General features: G+C 50.1%; 2 protein-coding genes across 3 annotated transcripts; one reads left to right on the top strand and one right to left on the bottom strand.

The window, feature by feature from the left end:
* KLC4 (kinesin light chain 4) lies at positions 1-14,390 on the bottom strand. 2 transcript variants are annotated; one of them, XM_078446898.2, is made up of 16 exons: positions 14,304-14,390; positions 12,406-12,688; positions 10,724-10,954; positions 8,523-8,604; positions 7,710-7,920; positions 7,148-7,235; positions 5,439-5,540; positions 5,040-5,213; positions 4,634-4,733; positions 4,372-4,424; positions 4,090-4,160; positions 3,811-3,919; positions 2,202-2,342; positions 1,799-1,914; positions 1,399-1,462; positions 1-471 (listed from the first exon to the last, which is right to left on the bottom strand). In XM_078446898.2, the coding sequence occupies exons 2-16, from the start codon at positions 12,661-12,663 to the stop codon at positions 421-423; spliced, it is 1,851 nt and encodes a 616-aa protein (XP_078303024.1). In that variant the 5' UTR covers positions 12,664-12,688; positions 14,304-14,390; the 3' UTR covers positions 1-420. The 2 variants fall into 2 exon arrangements, with proteins under 2 accessions (XP_078303024.1, XP_078303023.1); XM_078446897.2 differs by having other exon boundaries at positions 13,384-14,372.
* Positions 14,391-14,432: 42 nt separating this feature from the next.
* MRPL2 (mitochondrial ribosomal protein L2) lies at positions 14,433-18,527 on the top strand. The gene is made up of 7 exons (XM_060615562.2): positions 14,433-14,725; positions 15,992-16,160; positions 16,994-17,135; positions 17,248-17,363; positions 17,440-17,550; positions 17,853-17,926; positions 18,280-18,527. The coding sequence occupies exons 1-7, from the start codon at positions 14,630-14,632 to the stop codon at positions 18,490-18,492; spliced, it is 921 nt and encodes a 306-aa protein (XP_060471545.1). The 5' UTR covers positions 14,433-14,629; the 3' UTR covers positions 18,493-18,527.
* The last annotated feature ends 32 nt before the right edge of the window (positions 18,528-18,559 follow it).

The raw sequence follows: 18,559 nt of genomic DNA, 5'->3' as shown, positions 1-18,559 counted from the left end.
TCAAGTGGCAAAATGGTTACCTGATTCTTTTATTTAAGAAAAGTGAAATACACGGACCTGAAGTGAGGCAGCAGAGGGAACAAGAGAGGCCAGATCAAGGCAGCCTGGCTGGCCAGCCCCATCCCTCTGACAGAAAAGCCAGCAGCAGGCTCCATCTCTGAGATGCATACCTGCTCCTTATGCATCTTGGGGGCCTCAGAGCTAGCTACTCTAGAGGAATACGGGGAGAGGATGTCCTGAGGGTCCTTCCTGAGGCAGATTCCTGAGGAGGGAGCCAAGACCCTAGGGCAGCAGCAATCTTCTGGTTAACTGCTCTCCCTTCACTGTCCCACCTTGGGGCTGGAAGAGCCAGGAGCAATAGGGAATGCTGAGAGGGCTGTCTGGGGGGAGACCCAGCAGACCTGGTGGGTGGGTTGAATGTCAGCTGCTTGAAGAGAGGTCGGTGGTGCTGGCACTGAGGCCCCGGGAGACCTGAAACAGACAACACCATGCCATCAGCCCAGGGACCTCAGCCTCACAAAGACTGTCCCCTGGAGTCTATCCATTTTATGGCTGCAGTGTATCTGTAGACCTAGGACGGAGGCTGTAACCTCAGTCCCAAGCTCCGTGACTCTGTTTACTTTTAGCCTTTTCTAGGATTTTCAAGAAGGCCACAATCTGCTGGAGAAAACACTGGGAAGAGCCACATGCACATCAGCATATACTTTGAATGTGTTGATACAAATAGTCTCTTCCCATGAAAATGTCATTATTGGGGCGCCTGAGTGGCTCAGTCAGTTAGGCGTCTGTCTGACTTTGGCTCAGGTCATGATCTCACTGCTTGTGAGTTCGAGCCCCGCGTCAGGCTCTGTGCTGACAGCTTGGAGCCTGGAGCCTGCTTCAGATTCTGTGTCTCCCTCTCTCTCTGTTCCTCCCCAACCTGTGCTCTGTCTCTCTCTCTCTCTCTCTCTCTCTCTCTCTCTCAAAAAAAAAAAAAAAAAAAAAAAAAAGTCATTATTGCTGTCTCAAATGTAGATAATTTAATACTTTTTTCTTTTTCCCTTCTCATCTGCTACTGAGTCCCCAAGGTGAAGAATATGGTGGCTGCAGGAGGAAAAGCAATTAGTATCCCCAAATCATTCTTGAATTATTAATAATTCCAAAGTACCAGTTTAGAGAACATCACTTCCTGTTCCTTTCCTGATTAATTTATTTGCTGCCATCTCTGGCCCCAAACTGTCCCTTGGTGGTCACCACCCTCTACAAGCTGTCTGCTTGATTCTCATCTGCCCTACTCCAATTCCCTGGCTGGAGTCTTCACCCCAAAGGATTCTCTCCTCTTCTCTAACTTCTGCTCCCTTGATCCACGGCTACCCTTTCACGCTTATCCACCAATATGCTCACGAGTGCTGCTCTCACCTGGAGGGGTGCTGCACTGGGTTGATTCAGATAATTTAAGGAGGCTGCCCGCTTCATGTTGCTGCTACAATGCAAAAAGAAAGAACTGAGGCCTCTTGGCCTAACACTGTGGGCCTCTTGGGTACTGCCACACATGTCAAATCACTGCCTCCCCACCATTTGACACCCCCCCCACGCACACACATACACACTCTCTTATCGTTGTCCATAACCAGCATCTCCTCAGACACTTTTCCCGAATACTGGGGCACCCATTTTTCCCAAACTCTTTCTCCATGGCCATCCCATTGACCTCCTCCATGTTTCTCTTCAAGACACTTCTCCAGAGACGAGGGGCCAAGAGGAGCTGGAGGCAAGGGCTTACTGGCCTGATTTGCCGTATCTCAGTCTCTCTGTGTACCTGGAGGGCCGAGGCTCAGTCCCCTGGAGCTTCCTCACCAGGAGTTCACTGCTTCTACGAAGCACATCCCGGATCTTGCCCAGAGAACCACTCCTCTGCAGGGTCCCACTGCCATCCTGGCAGAGAGGGGGTGGGGAACAGAAGCTAAGGAGATCCTGTGCAGACTGGCTTCTGAGTCTACTGCCGCCATTTATTCAGCACGCATCCCGCCTCCCCCAAAAGCCTAGTGATTGAAAACAAGAGCCTCATCATAGATGGCTTGCAGATACCCCTGAAAGGGATTGGTTAACTGAACTTGAATGTGGACAACGTGGGCTCATGTCCTACATGGGCAGGCCCAGAGCCTCTCACCACCACCAGCAGGAGGGAGCAGGAGAAATCAAGGGGCAATAATGAGACTCACCCCTGACCACTCCACAGCCACAGAAGCATCTTCACCTCCTTCATATTTCACGCTGCCCCCAGAGCCCTCCTGGGAGGTCCTTCCACTGTCACCTTCCCCAAGTAGCTCAGCCACCTTGGTCTGACTGATAGGGTCAGTACCCTGGAAGGAAAAGGAAGGAGCTGGGACTCTGAACTCCTTAACGACTCAGGATGGGGCTTTCAAACTTTTTTCACCATTGGCCCCAAAAAAGAAAACATTTTCCCTTGTGATGTCCTAGTATACACATACTGGAAAGATACTCACCTTTTCTCTTTGCAATGCATTCCTACATAGAGATACGTATGTATTTTATTTTATTTTTTTTTTTTTTTTTTAATTTTTTTTTTTTTCAACGTTTTTTATTTATTTTTGGGACAGAGAGAGACAGAGCATGAACGGGGGAGGGGCAGAGAGAGAGGGAGACACAGAATCTGAAACAGGCTCCAGGCTCCGAGCCATCAGCCCAGAGCCTGACGCGGGGCTCGAACTCACAGACCGCGAGATCGTGACCTGGCTGAAGTCGGACGCTTAACCGACTGCGCCACCCAGGCGCCCCGATACGTATGTATTTTAACTATGGCCCACAGTGAATTGATTTCAAAACCCACTAATGAGGGGCACCTGGGTAGCTCAGTTGACTGAGTGACTCTTGATTTTGGCTTGGGTCGTGATCTCATGGTTCATGGGTTCAAACCCCACATTTGTTTCCATGCTGACAGTGCAGAGCCTGCTTGGGATTCTCTTTTTCTTTCTGCCCCTCCCCCCCCCACACTCTCTCAAAATAAATAAATAAACTTTAAAAGAAAAAAAAATACTAATGAGGGGTGCCTGGGTGGCTCAGTCGGTCATGATCTCAGGTCGACATCAGCTCAGGTCATGATCTTGCGCTCTGTGAGTTCAAGCCCCACCTGGGGCTCTGTGCTGACAGCTTGGAGGCTGGAGCCTGCTTCAGATTCTGTGTCTCCCTCTCTCTCTGCCCCTCCCCTGCTTGCACTCTGTCTCTCTCATTCTCAAAAATAAACACTAAAAAAATTTTTTTTAAAAACACACTAATGGGTCACAACCCACAATTTGAGAAACTCTGACTTTGGGCTCCCCTCAACCTCAACTCCCTCACTCACACCACCTATGCCCCTCCTCAGTAGATTCTTCAAATTGTGAAAGGACATGGTTTCCTTTTTTTTTCTTTTCCCTAAGTCTGCTTTTTTTCCCAAACAGACTCTGTGCTGTCAACACAGAGCCCATCGCAGGGCTCGATCATATGAACTGTGAGATCATGACCTGAGCCAAAACCAAGAGTTAGACACTCAACCAACTGAGCCACCCAGGCGCCCCACACAGCTTCCCTCACAATAGTCCCATTTAGTGATATGAACCTCGAACTTGGCGTCCTGACCATAAAGGGCAGGTGAAAGGGTGAGAACACACTTAAAAATAACCACAGTCACAGAGTGTCTCACCTTCCTTTCCTCGGCTTCCTCCTCAGCCTCTCCTCTAATCTTCTGAGATTCACAAGAAGTGTCAGTGGTCCCCCATCCCCAGGGCCTACCTTCCGGACCTCCTTCCCTATCCCCTCCTGGTCACTGACCTGTTTCTGGGAGCGCAGGGCACATTCTTCTAGGGTCTCGGCTGCCTCCAGCTTTCCCTGGCGCCTGTACAGAGCTCCTAGGTTTCTCAGAGTGGTGTTTACTGTGGGGCTGTGGGAAGGAAGTAAAGATGGATTCAGAAAAGAAACGAGAGAGAGAGAAGGGGCAGAGCTAAGGCCAACGCAAGGTCAAAGGGAAGAAGGGAAAAGGCCCCAGAGGCCAGGATCAGGTCTCGGATGGAGAGTGTCAGAGGCCAAGACAGCTTCTCCGTGGCAGCTCACCTGCTCACTTTGCAGGCCTTGTACCAGCCTCCATACTCAGTATAGGGTGTGCCGCCCTCTCGGTGCCGGCTCTGCAGAACAGAGGGGAGGGGAAGCCAGAGATGAAAGCACAGGGATGCTGGCGTGCACGCAGCTCGGTGCAGGCTGGGCTGCCCAGATGGAAGGCACCCTGCATCTGTGGCTGGTGCTCAGGTGGGAAGTAAGTCAGGCGCTGGGCTAGTGCAAGGAGTAAGCCAGAGGCCCTGGCAGCCTCGGGCTCCCCAGGATGGGCCCCGCACTCACTTTGCTCATTTCCTCCCGCTCCTCTGCATGCATCCAGATGGGCTTGTGGTCATCTAGGGGTACACAGGATGGAGTGGTAAGGTTAGAGAACAGAGCTAGACAGTATGGGGGGAGCCAGGACCCAGACACCCAGCAGTTGGACTAAAGCTGGACTAAAGGGGTTTGGCTCTGCCTGGGAACCACTAGGGCCTAACCCCCCACCTGTGGTCTGCATTTCTTTTCCACCCTTCAGCTCCCCCTCTCCCCGGGGCCAACCACTCACCATCCACAGACCCAAACTCCTGCAGGTGGGCCCGGGTCAGGATCTCTTTGTAGAGCGTCTCAGCCTCAGCATATTTGCCCTGTTTCAAGTAACAGGAAGCCTGCAGGCAGAAAGGCAAAAACACAGGACAAAGACAAAGTCTCAGCAGGGCTCAGGGATTTCCACTCCTTGGTCTCTTTATGACCTTCCCCAGAGATCCTCTTCACACTTCCTTTTCTAGCTGCAGGGTCAAGGGTGTTCTCATTCCACTCCCAGGAGGTTAGGGGACTTCGCCTTCCCACTGGAATGAGGCAGATCCCTCAGCCCAAAGTCAGCCCCAGACACACAAAGATGACAAGGTTCGTGTACCACAGTATGGTGCTCTCCCTTCCCCGCTCTCCAAGGACTTCATCCCTTCCTCCCTCACCAGGTTGTTCTTGGTCCGGGCTACATTAGGGTTGTCCGGCCCCAGCTGCCCCTCATAGATGGCCAGTGCCCGCCGGTAATAGCGCTCCACGGCCTCGTACTTGCCCTGGTTTTGGCACAACAGGGCCAGGTTGTTCAGCTGCTTTGCCACATCTGGGTGGTCAGTGCCTAGGACCTGGAGGGGAGTAAAGGAGTGAAAGATGGCTAATGACTGTGGGGGGGGGGGGTGCGTATAATCGTGTGTGCACATGCCTACCTGGGGAGCAAGGGAGAGGAAATGACAGGAGGGAAGAGGCAGAGATGGGGGGTTGAGAAAAGAAGTGACTGAGGAGGGTAATCTGGAAGAGAGATGATGGAGGAAGGGTCACCCCAGCAGGGAACAGTGAGCGAGCACAGGCACCTTTTCTCGAATCTCCAGTGCACGTTGGCACAGTGGCTCTGCCTCCTTGTATTTGCCCCTCTTGCCATAGAGCACAGCCAGATTGTTGAGTGTGGCAGCCACCTAGGAAGACAGGCCCGTCCTCTCAGCATCGGTGCTTTCAGGGACCTGGAACATTGGAGTTCCTCCTCCTCCCGCACAACAGGGCCCCACACTGCACAACTCCCAAGAGAATTGGACTCTGCTGTCTCCTAGCCAGAGGCGACAGCGGGGAGAAGCAACTGAACTGGAGGTTCTGAGGTCCTCTCTGGGAGTGGTATCGCCCTCTAGGGGGATTTTTAGATATTTCTGTAGGTGAGGTTTTGTAGGGTTTTTGGTTGCCATAAAGATTGGGGGCACTATTATCTGTGGGAAGCCAAGGATGTTCAGCGCGTGTGGGACAGCTCTGTTAACTTTGGAATGTCCTCCCAGACAGTCAAACGCTGTAAGCTGTTGACACTTAGCGAGATATCAAGATAGGAGCTATGTTTTCCGAGTGACATCATCTGTGCCTATCACATGTTGTAACATAGGCAATTATTTTCACACAGCGCATTTGCAAAAATACCTTCTCATTTTCTCCACTGTTACAATTGATCATTTGTCTTGGCATGTTATCCCTACTTAAGGTTATTTCTCTCTTTTTCTTATCATGTACGAATAAATCTGGCCTGTTGTTAGTCTAACACTGGATCTTAGTCTCGTACCCATCAATACTTCTGCTCTGTCATTTTTTAAAAAATTTTATTTATCTATGTTTTTAGTAATCTCTACACCCAATGTGGGGCATAGGCCTCAAGATCAAGAGTTGCATGCTTTTCTGACTGAGCCAGCCAGGCACCCCTGCTCTGTCATTTTTTTAGTACTTCTTATATAAAATGTCTTACTGGTCTTATACTTTTTCTAAATCTAAAGTTATACATTATATTAGTTATAGGTAAATCATATAGTATGTTTTCTTGCATGGTTGTACTCAGTAAAACTGTTACCATGTTACATTTTCATTTCATTGTGACGTATACTATATATTATTTTATTGTAAGTTACTTTCCTCATTCCATTTTTTTTTTAAGTTTATTTATTTCTTTTGAGAGAGAGAGAGAAAGAGCACGTGTGCACATGTGGGAGAGGGACAGAGAGAGAGAAAGGGAGAATCCCAAGCAGGCTCCGCATAGAGCCCTATGTGGCCCAATCTCACTCAATACTTTTTGGAATTGTATGTGTAGGTCAGTTATAGCATCTATGAATTATGCTTCAGGAAAATACTTGTTATAAGATGGAGTCATTGGGGGGCGCCTGGGTGGCTCAGTCTGTTGAGCATCTGACTTTGGCTCAGGTCATGATCTCACAGTTTGTGGTTCGAGCCCCACGTCAGGCTCTGTGCTGATGGCTCAGAGCCTGGAGTCTGCTTCCGATTCGGTATCTCCCCCTCTCTCTGCCCCTCCCCCTGCTCACGCTCTGTCTCACTCTCTCAAAAATAAATAAACATTAAAAAAAATTAAAAAAAAAAAAAAGATCAAGTCATTGGGTCTCAGAGAGTTGAGAACCACTGGCCTTAGTAGAGAGTCCTGGAAGAATGGAGCCCTCATGCCTCTACCCTGAGCACCCCTAGTGAGTGGGCTGAGGGCAGCAGATAAACAAACTAAGGGAAGCCAAAATAGCATGGAGCAAGGAGGACAAGGAATACTGACTGCAGGGTGGTCCCGGCCCAGGGTGCTCTCCCGGATGCTGAGGGCATCATTCAGCAGGTGGGCAGCTTCCTTATACTTATTCTGGTCCCTGGAAGAGGAGAGAAGTAACAAGGGGTTACCCCGAACTCTGACCCAAGCCATCTTCTTCCTTCCTTCCCTTTAGGAATACGGAGGTACATTTAGGGATTGGGGCCCCCATGAGGAGACAGGAAGCCTGGGGTAAGCAGCGAGAGCTCACCAACACACCTATCCTTGGATGCAGAACACTGCCACACCAAGTGGAGACAAGCTATAGGATGCAAGAGATGGAAAAAGAGGGAAAGAGACCCTCCCCAAAGGAGAGAATGGAGAAGCAAAGAGCCTGAGAGATGAGTGTCTCTGAGGTCAAGGGCTCAGGTACAGAAAGAACAAGAGTGCTGGTGCAAGAGAAGGCCCCTACTGGGTCACTTAGGAGACCCAGCAGTGAGAAGAGGTACCCTGTGGAGAGGAGGAATGGGAGCCAAAGGTGGCTCAACGTGGGAATCTGGAGGCTGATTTGGGAGAGGAAGAGGCCAGGACTCACCGATACACCAAAGCAAGGATGTTGAGCATGGTCGCGACATCAGGGTGGCCGCGGCCAGATGTGCGCTCCAAGTCCTCCAGTGCCTGCTTGCAGAGAGGCACAGCCACCTCATAGCGACCCTGGGCAGCATACTGGATCACCAAGTTGTGCAGTGTCCGTAACCTCGCCGGGATCTCGTATCCGCTGTGCTGGGCACCCTGGCCACGGGACACTAACCATCGCAGACATTGAACAGGAGACTTCCTCAGGGCACTCTTCTTCTCCCCTTTGCCGTCTGTCCTCTCCATGTCTTGTTGCGCGCCTGTGCCCACCCCTCACCAGGCCTTTCCCTAAGACCCACCTCAACCTGCTATTCCTTTGCCCACTCCCTTCTACCTGGGCCCCTCACAAACCAACTTGTTCACCCACTAATTCATTCATTTGAAAAAACTTACTCAACCAGGATAAGCCAGGGGCTGTGTCAGGGATACAAAAATAAGACCTGGTTCTTTCCCTTGAGGAGTTCATGCTCCTCCATGACTCCAGGGTCATTATGCCATTCGACTATGAGCTCCTTACTGGCGAGAACTTCATCACTCTCAACTTGGTATCCCTAGTGCCTACCATAGTGCCCAGTACACATGAAGTGTTTAAGTGTTGATGAATAATGGGGAGGCTGAGGAAATCAAAGCACTAGCCCAGTCCCTGCCCTATATCCAGGGAAAGTGCAGAACCTATTTCTGGAAGGTGAGCATCCTGTATGCAAGGCAGGCCACAGCTGGGACCAGCCCTCTGCTGCCCCCCTTCACCCTCCAGCTCCAGAGGCAGACTCACAGCCATTGCTGGGGTCTTCTTCCTCCTCATTGGGGAAGAGATCATCCAGGGAATCCTTGGTGGCATCACCCTCCTTCTCTTCCTGGAAGGGAAGAAGCAACATGTCTAGGCCAAGATATCCCCAAGCAGCCTCTTCAGGGCCTCTCTAACCCATGAAATCACTGACAGGTGAGAAGACCCTTGTTCATGTCTCTGCCCCTGGGAAGGCCAGCATTTGTCCGCCAATCTCATACTGCTCTTGTCTGTAAATCTCCTTCCTTCACATTAAGAGCTTTCTAAGTATCCTCATTCTTTAGCCTCCACCCCTCTCCTCCTCAACTCTTGTAATTATAGCCCAGTGCTGATCCCTGTGTGTTTACACTGATTATATGTCTGTCCTGTCTTTCCTGAGGGCAAGGAGTGTGTCTGATCTTATTGACACGTACTCAAAGGGTCGAGCTCAGCCTTGTGCCCTTCAACTGCTACCACTCACTCTGGACTTCGTGCTCAACCCTCAGTGTCTCACCTACTTCGACATGGGCAAATTTGCTTTGCCCCACCAGGCATGTTAGCCTTGTACAAACACCTCCAACCCTCCCACCCAGACTCACCAATGTGTCTGTCCCTTGCAAATCATCCTACTTCCCTGGGACAGGCCAGCTTTCTAGTCCTGGAGTCTTATATATGACACATACCCAACCTTAGTCTAGAAAGCGCCTCCCTCCCCCTCATCATCATCCATCAAAATCCAGCCCAACTCCTAACCTGTTCAGCTAAAAAATCCAACCTTAATCTTACCTATCCATCCCTGTACCCCATCTGTGAATCCTTCTCAGGCCATTCCAGCCCCCACAAACCAATCTTAGAATTCTTCCCATACTGACAACCATTCACCCAGCACTGAGCATTTGCTCCTTTATGTTGTCACATATGTGTTCTCATGTGTAAGCCTTGACCCTACAGCTATATTATAGGCTTGAGAAGGCAGAACTCTCTCTTATAGTTCTTTTTTTTCCAATCTTTTTTTTTTTTTTTTAATTTTTTTTTTCAACGTTTTTTATTTATTTTTGGGACAGAGAGAGACAGAGCATGAACGGGGGAGGGGCAGAGAGAGAGGGAGACACAGAATCGGAAACAGGCTCCAGGCTCCGAGCCATCAGCCCAGAGCCTGACGCGGGGCTCGAACTCACAGACCGCGAGATCGTGACCTGGCTGAAGTCGGACGCTTAACCGACTGCGCCACCCAGGCGCCCCTCCAATCTTTTTTTAAAAAGTGTTTATTTAGGGGCGCCTGGGTGGCTCAGTTGGTTAAGCGTGCAACTTCGGCTCAGGTCATCATCTTACAGCTCGTGAGTTCAAGCCCTGCATCAGGGTCTGTACTGATGGCTCAGAGCCTGGAGCCTGCTTCGGACTTTGGATTCTGTGTCTCCCTCTCTCTCTGCCCCTCCCCCGTTCGTGCTGTCTCTCTCTCTCTCCTTCAAAAATAAATAAACATAAATTTTAAAAAAATTATTAATGTTTGTCTATTTTTGAGAAAGAGAGAGTGTGGTGGGGTGGAGGGGTGGCACAGAGAGAGAGCGAAACAGAGGATCTGAAGCAGGCTCTGCACTAACCTCAGAGAGCTCAATGTGGGGCTTGAACTCATGAACCTTGAGATCATGACCTGAGCTGAAGCCAGACACTTAACCACCACTAAGCCACCCAGGTGCCCCTCTTTTATAGTTCTTTACATCTCCCTTACACACATCCTCTCACACTGCCTAAGGCAGAAGGATAAATAAATGACTGTTGAGTGAGGGTTAAATTTGACACATTTTGAGAGCAAATTTTAGGAGGGTCTTCCTTGACTCTGCTATGCTTTCCCTCATTGTAGCACTTAGGATTCTGGATTGGAATTGTCCAGGTGCTTATCTGCCTTTCCCCCATCCCAAACCTGTAACTGTGAGAGCAAGAACTCTGTCTGCCTTGTTCACTGCTGCACCCCCAGCAGAGCACACAGTGCCTGGCATACATAGCTGTCATGTAATTAAATGTCGATTGAATGAGTGAATACTGTTTCCACCTTGCTGTTGTCTGGAGTTGGTGTCAGGACCTGCATCCTGCCAGGTGGGGGCAGGCTGTGCAGCACTGCTGGCCCCTACACCAGATGGAACAACCGCCCCCAGGTCCATAGTGACTCCCAGCTGTTTGCCCCGAAGCCAGCCTTGCCTGTGCATGCTTACCGCGGTGTGCCCATCCTCGTCATACTGTCGCAGCTGCCCCAGGAACTCCAGGTGCTTCTTTTCCTCCTCCAGCTGAGCCACAGCCTGTTCGCTACGCTGCAGCCGCTGCTGGGTGCCCGCCAGCTCGTCCCGGAGCCACTGGTTCTCCTGACACAGCCGCCGTACCTGAGCCCGCAGTTTCTGCTTCTCCGACTCCACTGTGCTCAGGTGGCTGGCCAAAGCCAGCATCACCTAGATGGGCACATCCTGTAAGTGCCGACTCTGGATCGGAATGTCGGGGATAAGTGGAAGGGGAGCCTACTGGGAGGCAGCAAAACTGGCAGGAGCCAGGAGGCGGGATTGAGTAGCAATAGCTCTACCCTCAAAATATACCCTGAATCCAATCTCTCACCAGCTCCATAGCCACCACCCTGGGCCAGGCCACCATCAGTTCCCATCTGGATGACTACAATAGCCTCCTCACAAGCCTCTGTTTCTGCCCTTTTCACTTAGGCTCTGTTCTCAACCCAGCAGCCAGATGATCCTTTTATTTTTTTTTAATGTTGCTTTATTTTATTTTGAGAGAGGGAGAGAGACAGAGAGAGAATTTCCCAAATAGTCTCCGCGTTGATAGTGGAGATCTCACAAACCATGAGATCATGACCTGAAATCAAGAGTCAATGCTTAACTGACTGAACCACCCAGGTGCCCCAAGCCGAACCTTTTAAATGTTAAGCTAGACTTGGGACACTTGGGTGGCTCAGTCAGTTAAGCGTCCAACTTCAACTCGGGTCATGATCTCACAGTTCGTGAGTTCAAGTCCCATATCAGGCTCTGCCCTAGTGGTGCAGAGCCTGCTTGGGATTCTCTCTCTCTCTCTCTCTCTCTCTCTCTCTCTCACTCTCTCTGCCCCTTCCCTACTTGCATGCGCTCTCTCTCTCTCTCAAAATAAATTTAAAAATAAATAAATAAATAAATAAATAAATAATAAAGTTATAAAAAAAATGTTAAGCTAGACCACATCACTCCTCTGCTCAATATATTCCAATAGCTTTCATCTCATTCAGAGTAAAAACAAAGTCCTATGATGACCTTCAAGTTTCACATGATCTGTCCCTTTCTCTCCCAACCATTCTACCTCTTGTACTTCAATTTCTATTTTGCTTCACCTCATCCACTCTCCTGCAGCCACGCTGGTCCCTCATTGAACTTGTCGAGAAGGCTCCAGTTCAGGACCTTTGTACGTACTGTCCACTCTGCTTAAGATGATTTTCCCCCATTTATTGTAGGACTCATTCCCTCATCTTCAAATCTTTGCTCACATGCCACCTTTTCAGGAAGGCTTTCTTTGACCATGCTATCTAAAGGTGTATCTTCTCTCCATATCCCCCAACCCTCTTCTCTGTTTTATTCTTACCCTTCTTTCTTAGCAATTATCACTCTGACATACAGAATGATTTACTTATTTGTGTATTGTCTGCCTCCCCCAGCTAGAATGTAAGCTCTGAGATGGCAAAGATTTTTGACTGTTGAGTTCAGTGATGTGTCTCCAGTGCCCAGAAGACTTGTGCCCGGCACAAAGAAGGGACTTAATACATGTTTACTGAATGAATGAAGGCAAACATCTAGGACAAGGAGATCCTAAATGACCCCAAAACTCCAATCAGACCCCAAAGCCACTTGCACCACCTCCTCCCTCTCACCTGGGCCTCACTCAGCCCCAGCTCGATGTTCTCCATGGAACGTCGCAGCTGCCGAGCCTTCTCATGCACCAGCCCTTCTTCATGGCCTCCTTGCTGCAGACACTCGATGGTATGGGACAGACTTTGCAGGACAGCCTGATGTTCACTGTGTAGGGCCTCCAGCCCTTGGCTCACCAGCCGGGTACTTCCCAGGATCTCCTCCTGGCTGAGCCTGTGCCCTGCAGGCTCATCCCGCTGCCCCAACACCAGGCCTGACATCTTGGCCACGGAGACCTTGCCTGGGCTGAGGAGAAACAACAGAGCTCATTGGGGGTAAAGATGAGAAAGAGAGGCTGAGTACCTTGGTTAGAGGGAAGAGACAAGAGAGAGTATGGGTGACCTTCTGGTTTAATTGGAGAGAGAGTGATCAGTGGGAAAGGAGCCTACAACACTAAACACAAAGCTAAGGGAAAGAGAGAGGGAGAGGAATCGATTTGAACAAAGAAAGACAACGGAAGGAACAAAAGTACTGACAACTAGCAAACAGATTTAGAAATTAGGAAGAGAATAGGAAGTGTTGTTGGAGAGAGAGCTTGGGTCAGGAATAGGAAAAGGAATCAGATGGGAGACGGCATTATAGGAAACACGGAGGGTGTCTGGAGAAAGCTGCAAAGGAAACAGGGTTAAAGCAAACAGGAGATATAAAGAAAATGGTGCAGAGGTTTCAAAAAATAGAAACCATACAGGTTTCAAAGTTACAGGGAAGAGAGAGAAGAAGGAAAAAAGGCACCTTCATTGCACGACCCAGATGAGAGGGGCCCAGAAAGCTCCAGGTCTTCAGACTGCGCCACCCACAGAGCTAAGACCAGCATCTCCAAACCCGGTAAACTCTGCCTCTCCCCACTAGGCCGTCAGCCCATACTTCCCACCCTCCAGGTGTCAGGCTCTTTTCCTACTTCCTCAAAAGAGCCTTGTTTCTCATCTTTGAAGTCCTCTTACCGGTAGGTACACAGAGCAGAACCCTCGGCTGTGGCGCTCAGGCCAGAGCCCGGAAGAAACTCTTTCAGTAGCCAGGGACTCACAAGGATCTGCCCTGCCCAAAGTCCAGAAGTCCAGCGTTCCCACCCCTTCTCTCACCACCTCACAGCCACCCAGAGGACCTGGCACAGAGCCCTACTCAGGGCAAGCACCCTCCCTCTCTCTACCTACAGGCCTTCAAAGGCGACCAGTGTGTCCCTCTTCCTTCCCGGAGCCAACGTCCCACCCTAGGCCTGGGGAGCTATTTTCTCCCAAGAAGGGAGTGAGACTTGATCTGAGATCTGCGGCAAGGGGCGTGTCTGGGAAAGGGTGAGGAGAAAGACCTGGTCACTCCTGACCCATTCACTTTCATGGCTTTGTCTCTGTCATGACCACCTACTAACAGGCTCTGAGAGAAGTCACCTTAGGGTGCCTCTCAGACGCCTGATGATGCAGGGAAGAATGGCAGGTCTACAGAGCGGCTGCAGGGTTACAGGGAAACACTGCGCTGGGAGTTGATCTCCCCGCCTGGGAAAGCGGTCGGAGAAGTGACCCAGCCTGTCGACCTGCCCTGGGGCCCAGGGTGGGGACAGAATGAGATGGGCGGGGGCGCGGGGGAGAGGTGCGGGTGGGCGGCGGAGGTCCGCGTCACGAGCGAGGACCCAAGGGACCTGAGAATCCCGAGGTCGATGAGTCCGTCGGTAGAGCAGGGGGCGGGGCAGGCCGTCTGTCTGTCTGTCTGGACGCCGAGGGGCGGGAAGAATCGCGGGGGGGCGGAGTTTTTCAGTCTGTCTGGACTTGTGTGAGATCTGCTGGTGGGGGGTTGTTCATCTGTCGTGGAGTGCGGAAAAGAAGTAGCGGGACCTCAAGCCTCAGTCCCGGAGGTACCCTCACGGACTCACCCGCAGTCTGTCGGTCTGGCTGCCACCCTTGCCGGTACTGCCCCTTTAAATTCATCATGGCTGCCGCTCGAGGTAATTGTTTTGACGGCTCCCGGGGGCGGAGCGGGCTTCTCAGTCACGCGACCTAAGGGTCGCCCGTGGATTGGCTTCGACCACGCGCATGGAGGAAAGGAGGTGTGTATTCACCTTGGTCTCGGGTTGTCTGCCCACCTCATTACGTCATGAGAGCGACGGCACAGGGATTTGTTAGCGTCATCTAAAGGCGCCAGGCGGCCTGGCTAAAAGAAACGGTGGTGTGCTGAACCCCGCGGAGCTTGGCTATCGTCATGGCCCTAAGGGTACTGACTCGCGCTATGGGTTCACTGAGCCTGACGCCCCCGGCCGTCGCCACCCTTAGCTCGAGCCTGCTCCCGGCCGCCCAGGTAATCCACCCAATCTCGGAATGAGGCTGTTCCTATTCGGGCCGCCGGAGTGGGCACCCTGGGATGGGAGACGGAGAATGCGAGTCTGGTCAGGAGTCACGCCGGCCTGGGACGTTGGATAAGTCACTCTCAGCCTCAGCTTTCTCTTCTCTAATTGTGGCTGTTCCACAGGGTCACGGGATTCCTCGGACGAGATATTGGAGGTGAAAGTATCTTACAGATAACTGTACAGATTTCAATAATAACTGACGTTGAGTGTCAGTCATAAGCCAAGCATAAGTAATAGATGTTTTAAATAAATGAACTCCTAGGGCGCCTGAGTGGCTCAGTCTGTTAAGCATCCGAATTCGGCTCGGGTCGTGATCTCATGGGGGCTCGCTGCTGACAGCGCGGAGCCCGCTTGGGATCCTCTCTGTCTCTCTGCCCCTCCCCTGCTTGTGCGCACTCTCCCTCTCTCTCAAAAATAACTCCTTGCAACCACTGTATAAGGTAATTATCATTACCATTTTACGTATGAGAAAATTGATCAGCAGTCCAAGGTCATACATCAACTGTTGGAGCTACACAGTCTGGCTTCAAAGCCTGGTCTCTTAAACCATTAAAGACAAGTTATTGCTGAGATCAGAGAATGCAGGGCAAGATAGCAATATTAGGAGGCTAAGGTAAAGGTATCCTCAAAGTTCCTGGTGGGCAATTGGTGAGTCACAGAAAAGAGAAGTTGTAACTCTTGTTCCTCTGGCCCTTTCTGGGTGATGGTAGAGTTTGGCAGATGTATACTAAAAATCAAAACCAAACCAACCTACTCTGTGAAATGCTGGGAATACAGCAGGGAACAAGACAGAAATGACCCTTCCCCTCCATTCACATCTGAAATACTCCCAGAAACATAAATTCAGAGGGGCAAAAGGCATTGGTGCTGATGGTGGCACATGGATATGGGAAAGTTACCAGCTTTGGAGAAGGGAGTTGTTTAGGGAAGGAAGAGTTTCCCACAGAAGGAGAGGTTTGAGCCAAATTTGGAAGGAGATGCACCAAGGGGGAGAATATTCCATTGAAGAAGTACCTCAAATGAGAGATAATCAATACACATACACCTGTATAAACATTCCACCCTGGTATTTGTGCAAGGGTGAAGGGTGGAGCTTTTGGACAGCTGGTCTGGGACATTCTTAGAAGGAAGTAGGCTACTTGGTCTATTCCTTTACCCTTGGTTCTCCGATGCTTCTTCAGTTACCTTTTAAGGTAAAGAGATTTGTTTATCTCTAGGTGACAAGCAGTACCCTCCTCCAGCTGCCCTCTTCCTCATTGTTGCTCCTCTGCCGCCCAGTGCTTACGTCTGTGACCCTTAGTGCCAATTTTGTGTCCTGGAAGAGTCGTACCAAGTACACCATCACACCAGTGAAGATGAGGAAGTCTGGGGGCCGAAACCACACAGGTGAGACCAAGGGAAAAAGGATTTAAGCATTAAAGGGGAAAAACATGTTAGGATCCTAGGTCTATTTATTGAAAAGCAGAGGAATGTATTGAAAAATATGTTAGGATCCTAGGCCTATTTATTCAAAAATTTATTGGACTCCTTTTGCATGTAGTAGGTGTGTAAGAAACAAAGAGTATAACACAAAGCAACATGAAGGTAGTCTGTGCTCCTAAAGACTCTCTAGGTAATTAAAGAAAACCAGACATGTACATGAAGTTAATTATATTTTTCTTCATGCCTTTCAAAAATTTATGGGATGCCTGGGTGGTTCAGTCAGTTAAGTGTCCAACTTTGGCTCAGGTCATGATCTCATGGCTTGTGAGTTCGAGCCCCGCATTGGGGCCTGTGCTAACAGCACAGAGCCTGGAGCCTACTCGGATTCTGTGTCTCCGGCTCTCTCTGCCCCTCCCACACTCATATACCCCCCCCCCCACCACCACCTCAAAAATAAATAAATATTTTATTTTTAAAAATTTAAAAAAAAAATGAAAAAAAATTTACAATAGCTGAGCACTATTTACACCACTCAATAAACTGTTAGCATTCAATAATTTGTAGAGATTTTGTCTGGAAGTTTTATGTAATTTCAATATCTTATAATTATGTTCTTATCAAGTTCCATGTAGGTGTTTCCCCACCCCCGTTTACCATTTGCTGTGCAAATTTTTTGTCATTTTCTGCTCATCTCATAATGTTGGGAAGCATTGCTCTCTGCCCAGAATGGGCCTGTTCCCACTGCTAGGAACTGATCATCTGACCTGGGTCATGTCTCTGCACTTTCCTGACCACAGGCCGAATCCAAGTGCATGGTATTGGCGGGGGCCACAAGCAACGTTATCGCATGATTGATTTTCTGCGGTTCCGGCCTGAGCTGGAAGCAAAGCCAGGACCCTTTGAGGAGAAGGTCATCGTGGTCCGCTATGATCCCTGTAGGCAAGTTTGGGATGTGAGATGATGATAGTGTAGCTGAATGACTGTTCTGTGGCTTTTCAGAAGATATAGGGCTGCCTAGATGATCTGCTCATATGTCCCTCACCCTGAACAGATCAGCAGACATAGCTCTGGTTGCTGGGGGCAGCCGGAAACGCTGGATCATTGCCACAGAAAACATGCAGGCTGGAGATATAATCCTGAACTCTGATCACATAGGCCGAATGGCAGGTAAGAGACAGCCACCAGACGTGTATGGGCTCAAAGGATGCAAGGGGTCTGGTGCTGATGAAATTCTGTCTTTTAGTTGCTGCTCGGGAAGGGGATGCACATCCTCTTGGGGCCTTGCCTGTGGGGACTCTCATCAACAACGTGGAGAGTGAGCCAGGCCGGGGGGCCCAGTATATCCGAGCTGCAGGTATGAGGAAATGAGCTGCTTGGGGGTCTTACAATTTGGAAGGCCAAAGAGTACCTGAGGTCACAATTCTCTGAACCCTTGGACTCTTATGTGGTCCACTGGCGGAGAAAAAGAAGGAAAAACAAGGAAAATGAGAATGGAGAGGTGCATGTGTCTTGACTTAAAACATTGCATGCATCCTGCTTCATTGTATCTGCTCCTAAAGGGCAAAGCAAGGGCAGGGTATGGGGTATGTCCCCCTGTAAATCTGCTCCTACCTTTTCCTTTTTGGAGGGTGGCAAAGCTCCTTCTCCCTTACCCAGGGACATGTGGTGTGCTGCTACGGAAGGTGAATGGGACGGCCATCATCCAGCTGCCTTCCAAGAGACAGATGCAGGTGTGTGTGTGGGGGTACAGGTGGGAGGACCAGCAAAGGAGGAAGTTTTGGAATGTACCCTTCTTGTCCAGGATAGTTCCCAGGTGTTTTATGTTGGGAACTACCATGAGCTAGGTGTGTCCTTTTCTGCCATGTAACTAGGCATGTCCTGTCAGTTTGACACTGTAATAGACAGGGAACAATGCCTCTTGTTTTCAACTACCATAGGACCTGCCCTTAGGTTCAATTATGCTGTGGTTTTCTCCTGTCCTCTCCCTTCTCTCAGTGAGTGTAAGAAGCCTCAGAGTCATGCAGTCAACAATGTCAGGCTCTTTCCCCACGATGCATTCTCCTCTATCTGTTTTCTCTGTCAGGTTCTGGAAACGTGCATGGCAACAGTAGGCCGGGTATCCAACGTTGATCATAACAAACGGGTCATCGGCAAGGCTGGGCGGAACCGCTGGCTAGGCAAGAGGCCTTCCAGCGGGCTATGGCACCGCAAGGGGGGCTGGGCTGGCCGCAAGATTCGGCCACTGCCCCCTATGAAGAGTTACGTGAAGCTGCCCTCGGCTGCTGCCCAAAGCTGAGATCCCTGGATTCTAATAAAATCACCCCTCATTTTGAGCAGTTACTGTTTTTGGGGGGAGGGAGGAT

The sequence above is a fragment of the Panthera onca genome, chromosome B2 (assembly GCF_046562875.1).
Source record: "Panthera onca isolate mPanOnc1 chromosome B2, mPanOnc1 haplotype 2, whole genome shotgun sequence".
Taxonomy (NCBI): Eukaryota; Metazoa; Chordata; class Mammalia; order Carnivora; family Felidae; genus Panthera; species Panthera onca.
The sequence above is the reverse complement of the archived record's forward strand: the minus strand, read 5'-3'. Positions and strand labels throughout refer to the sequence as shown.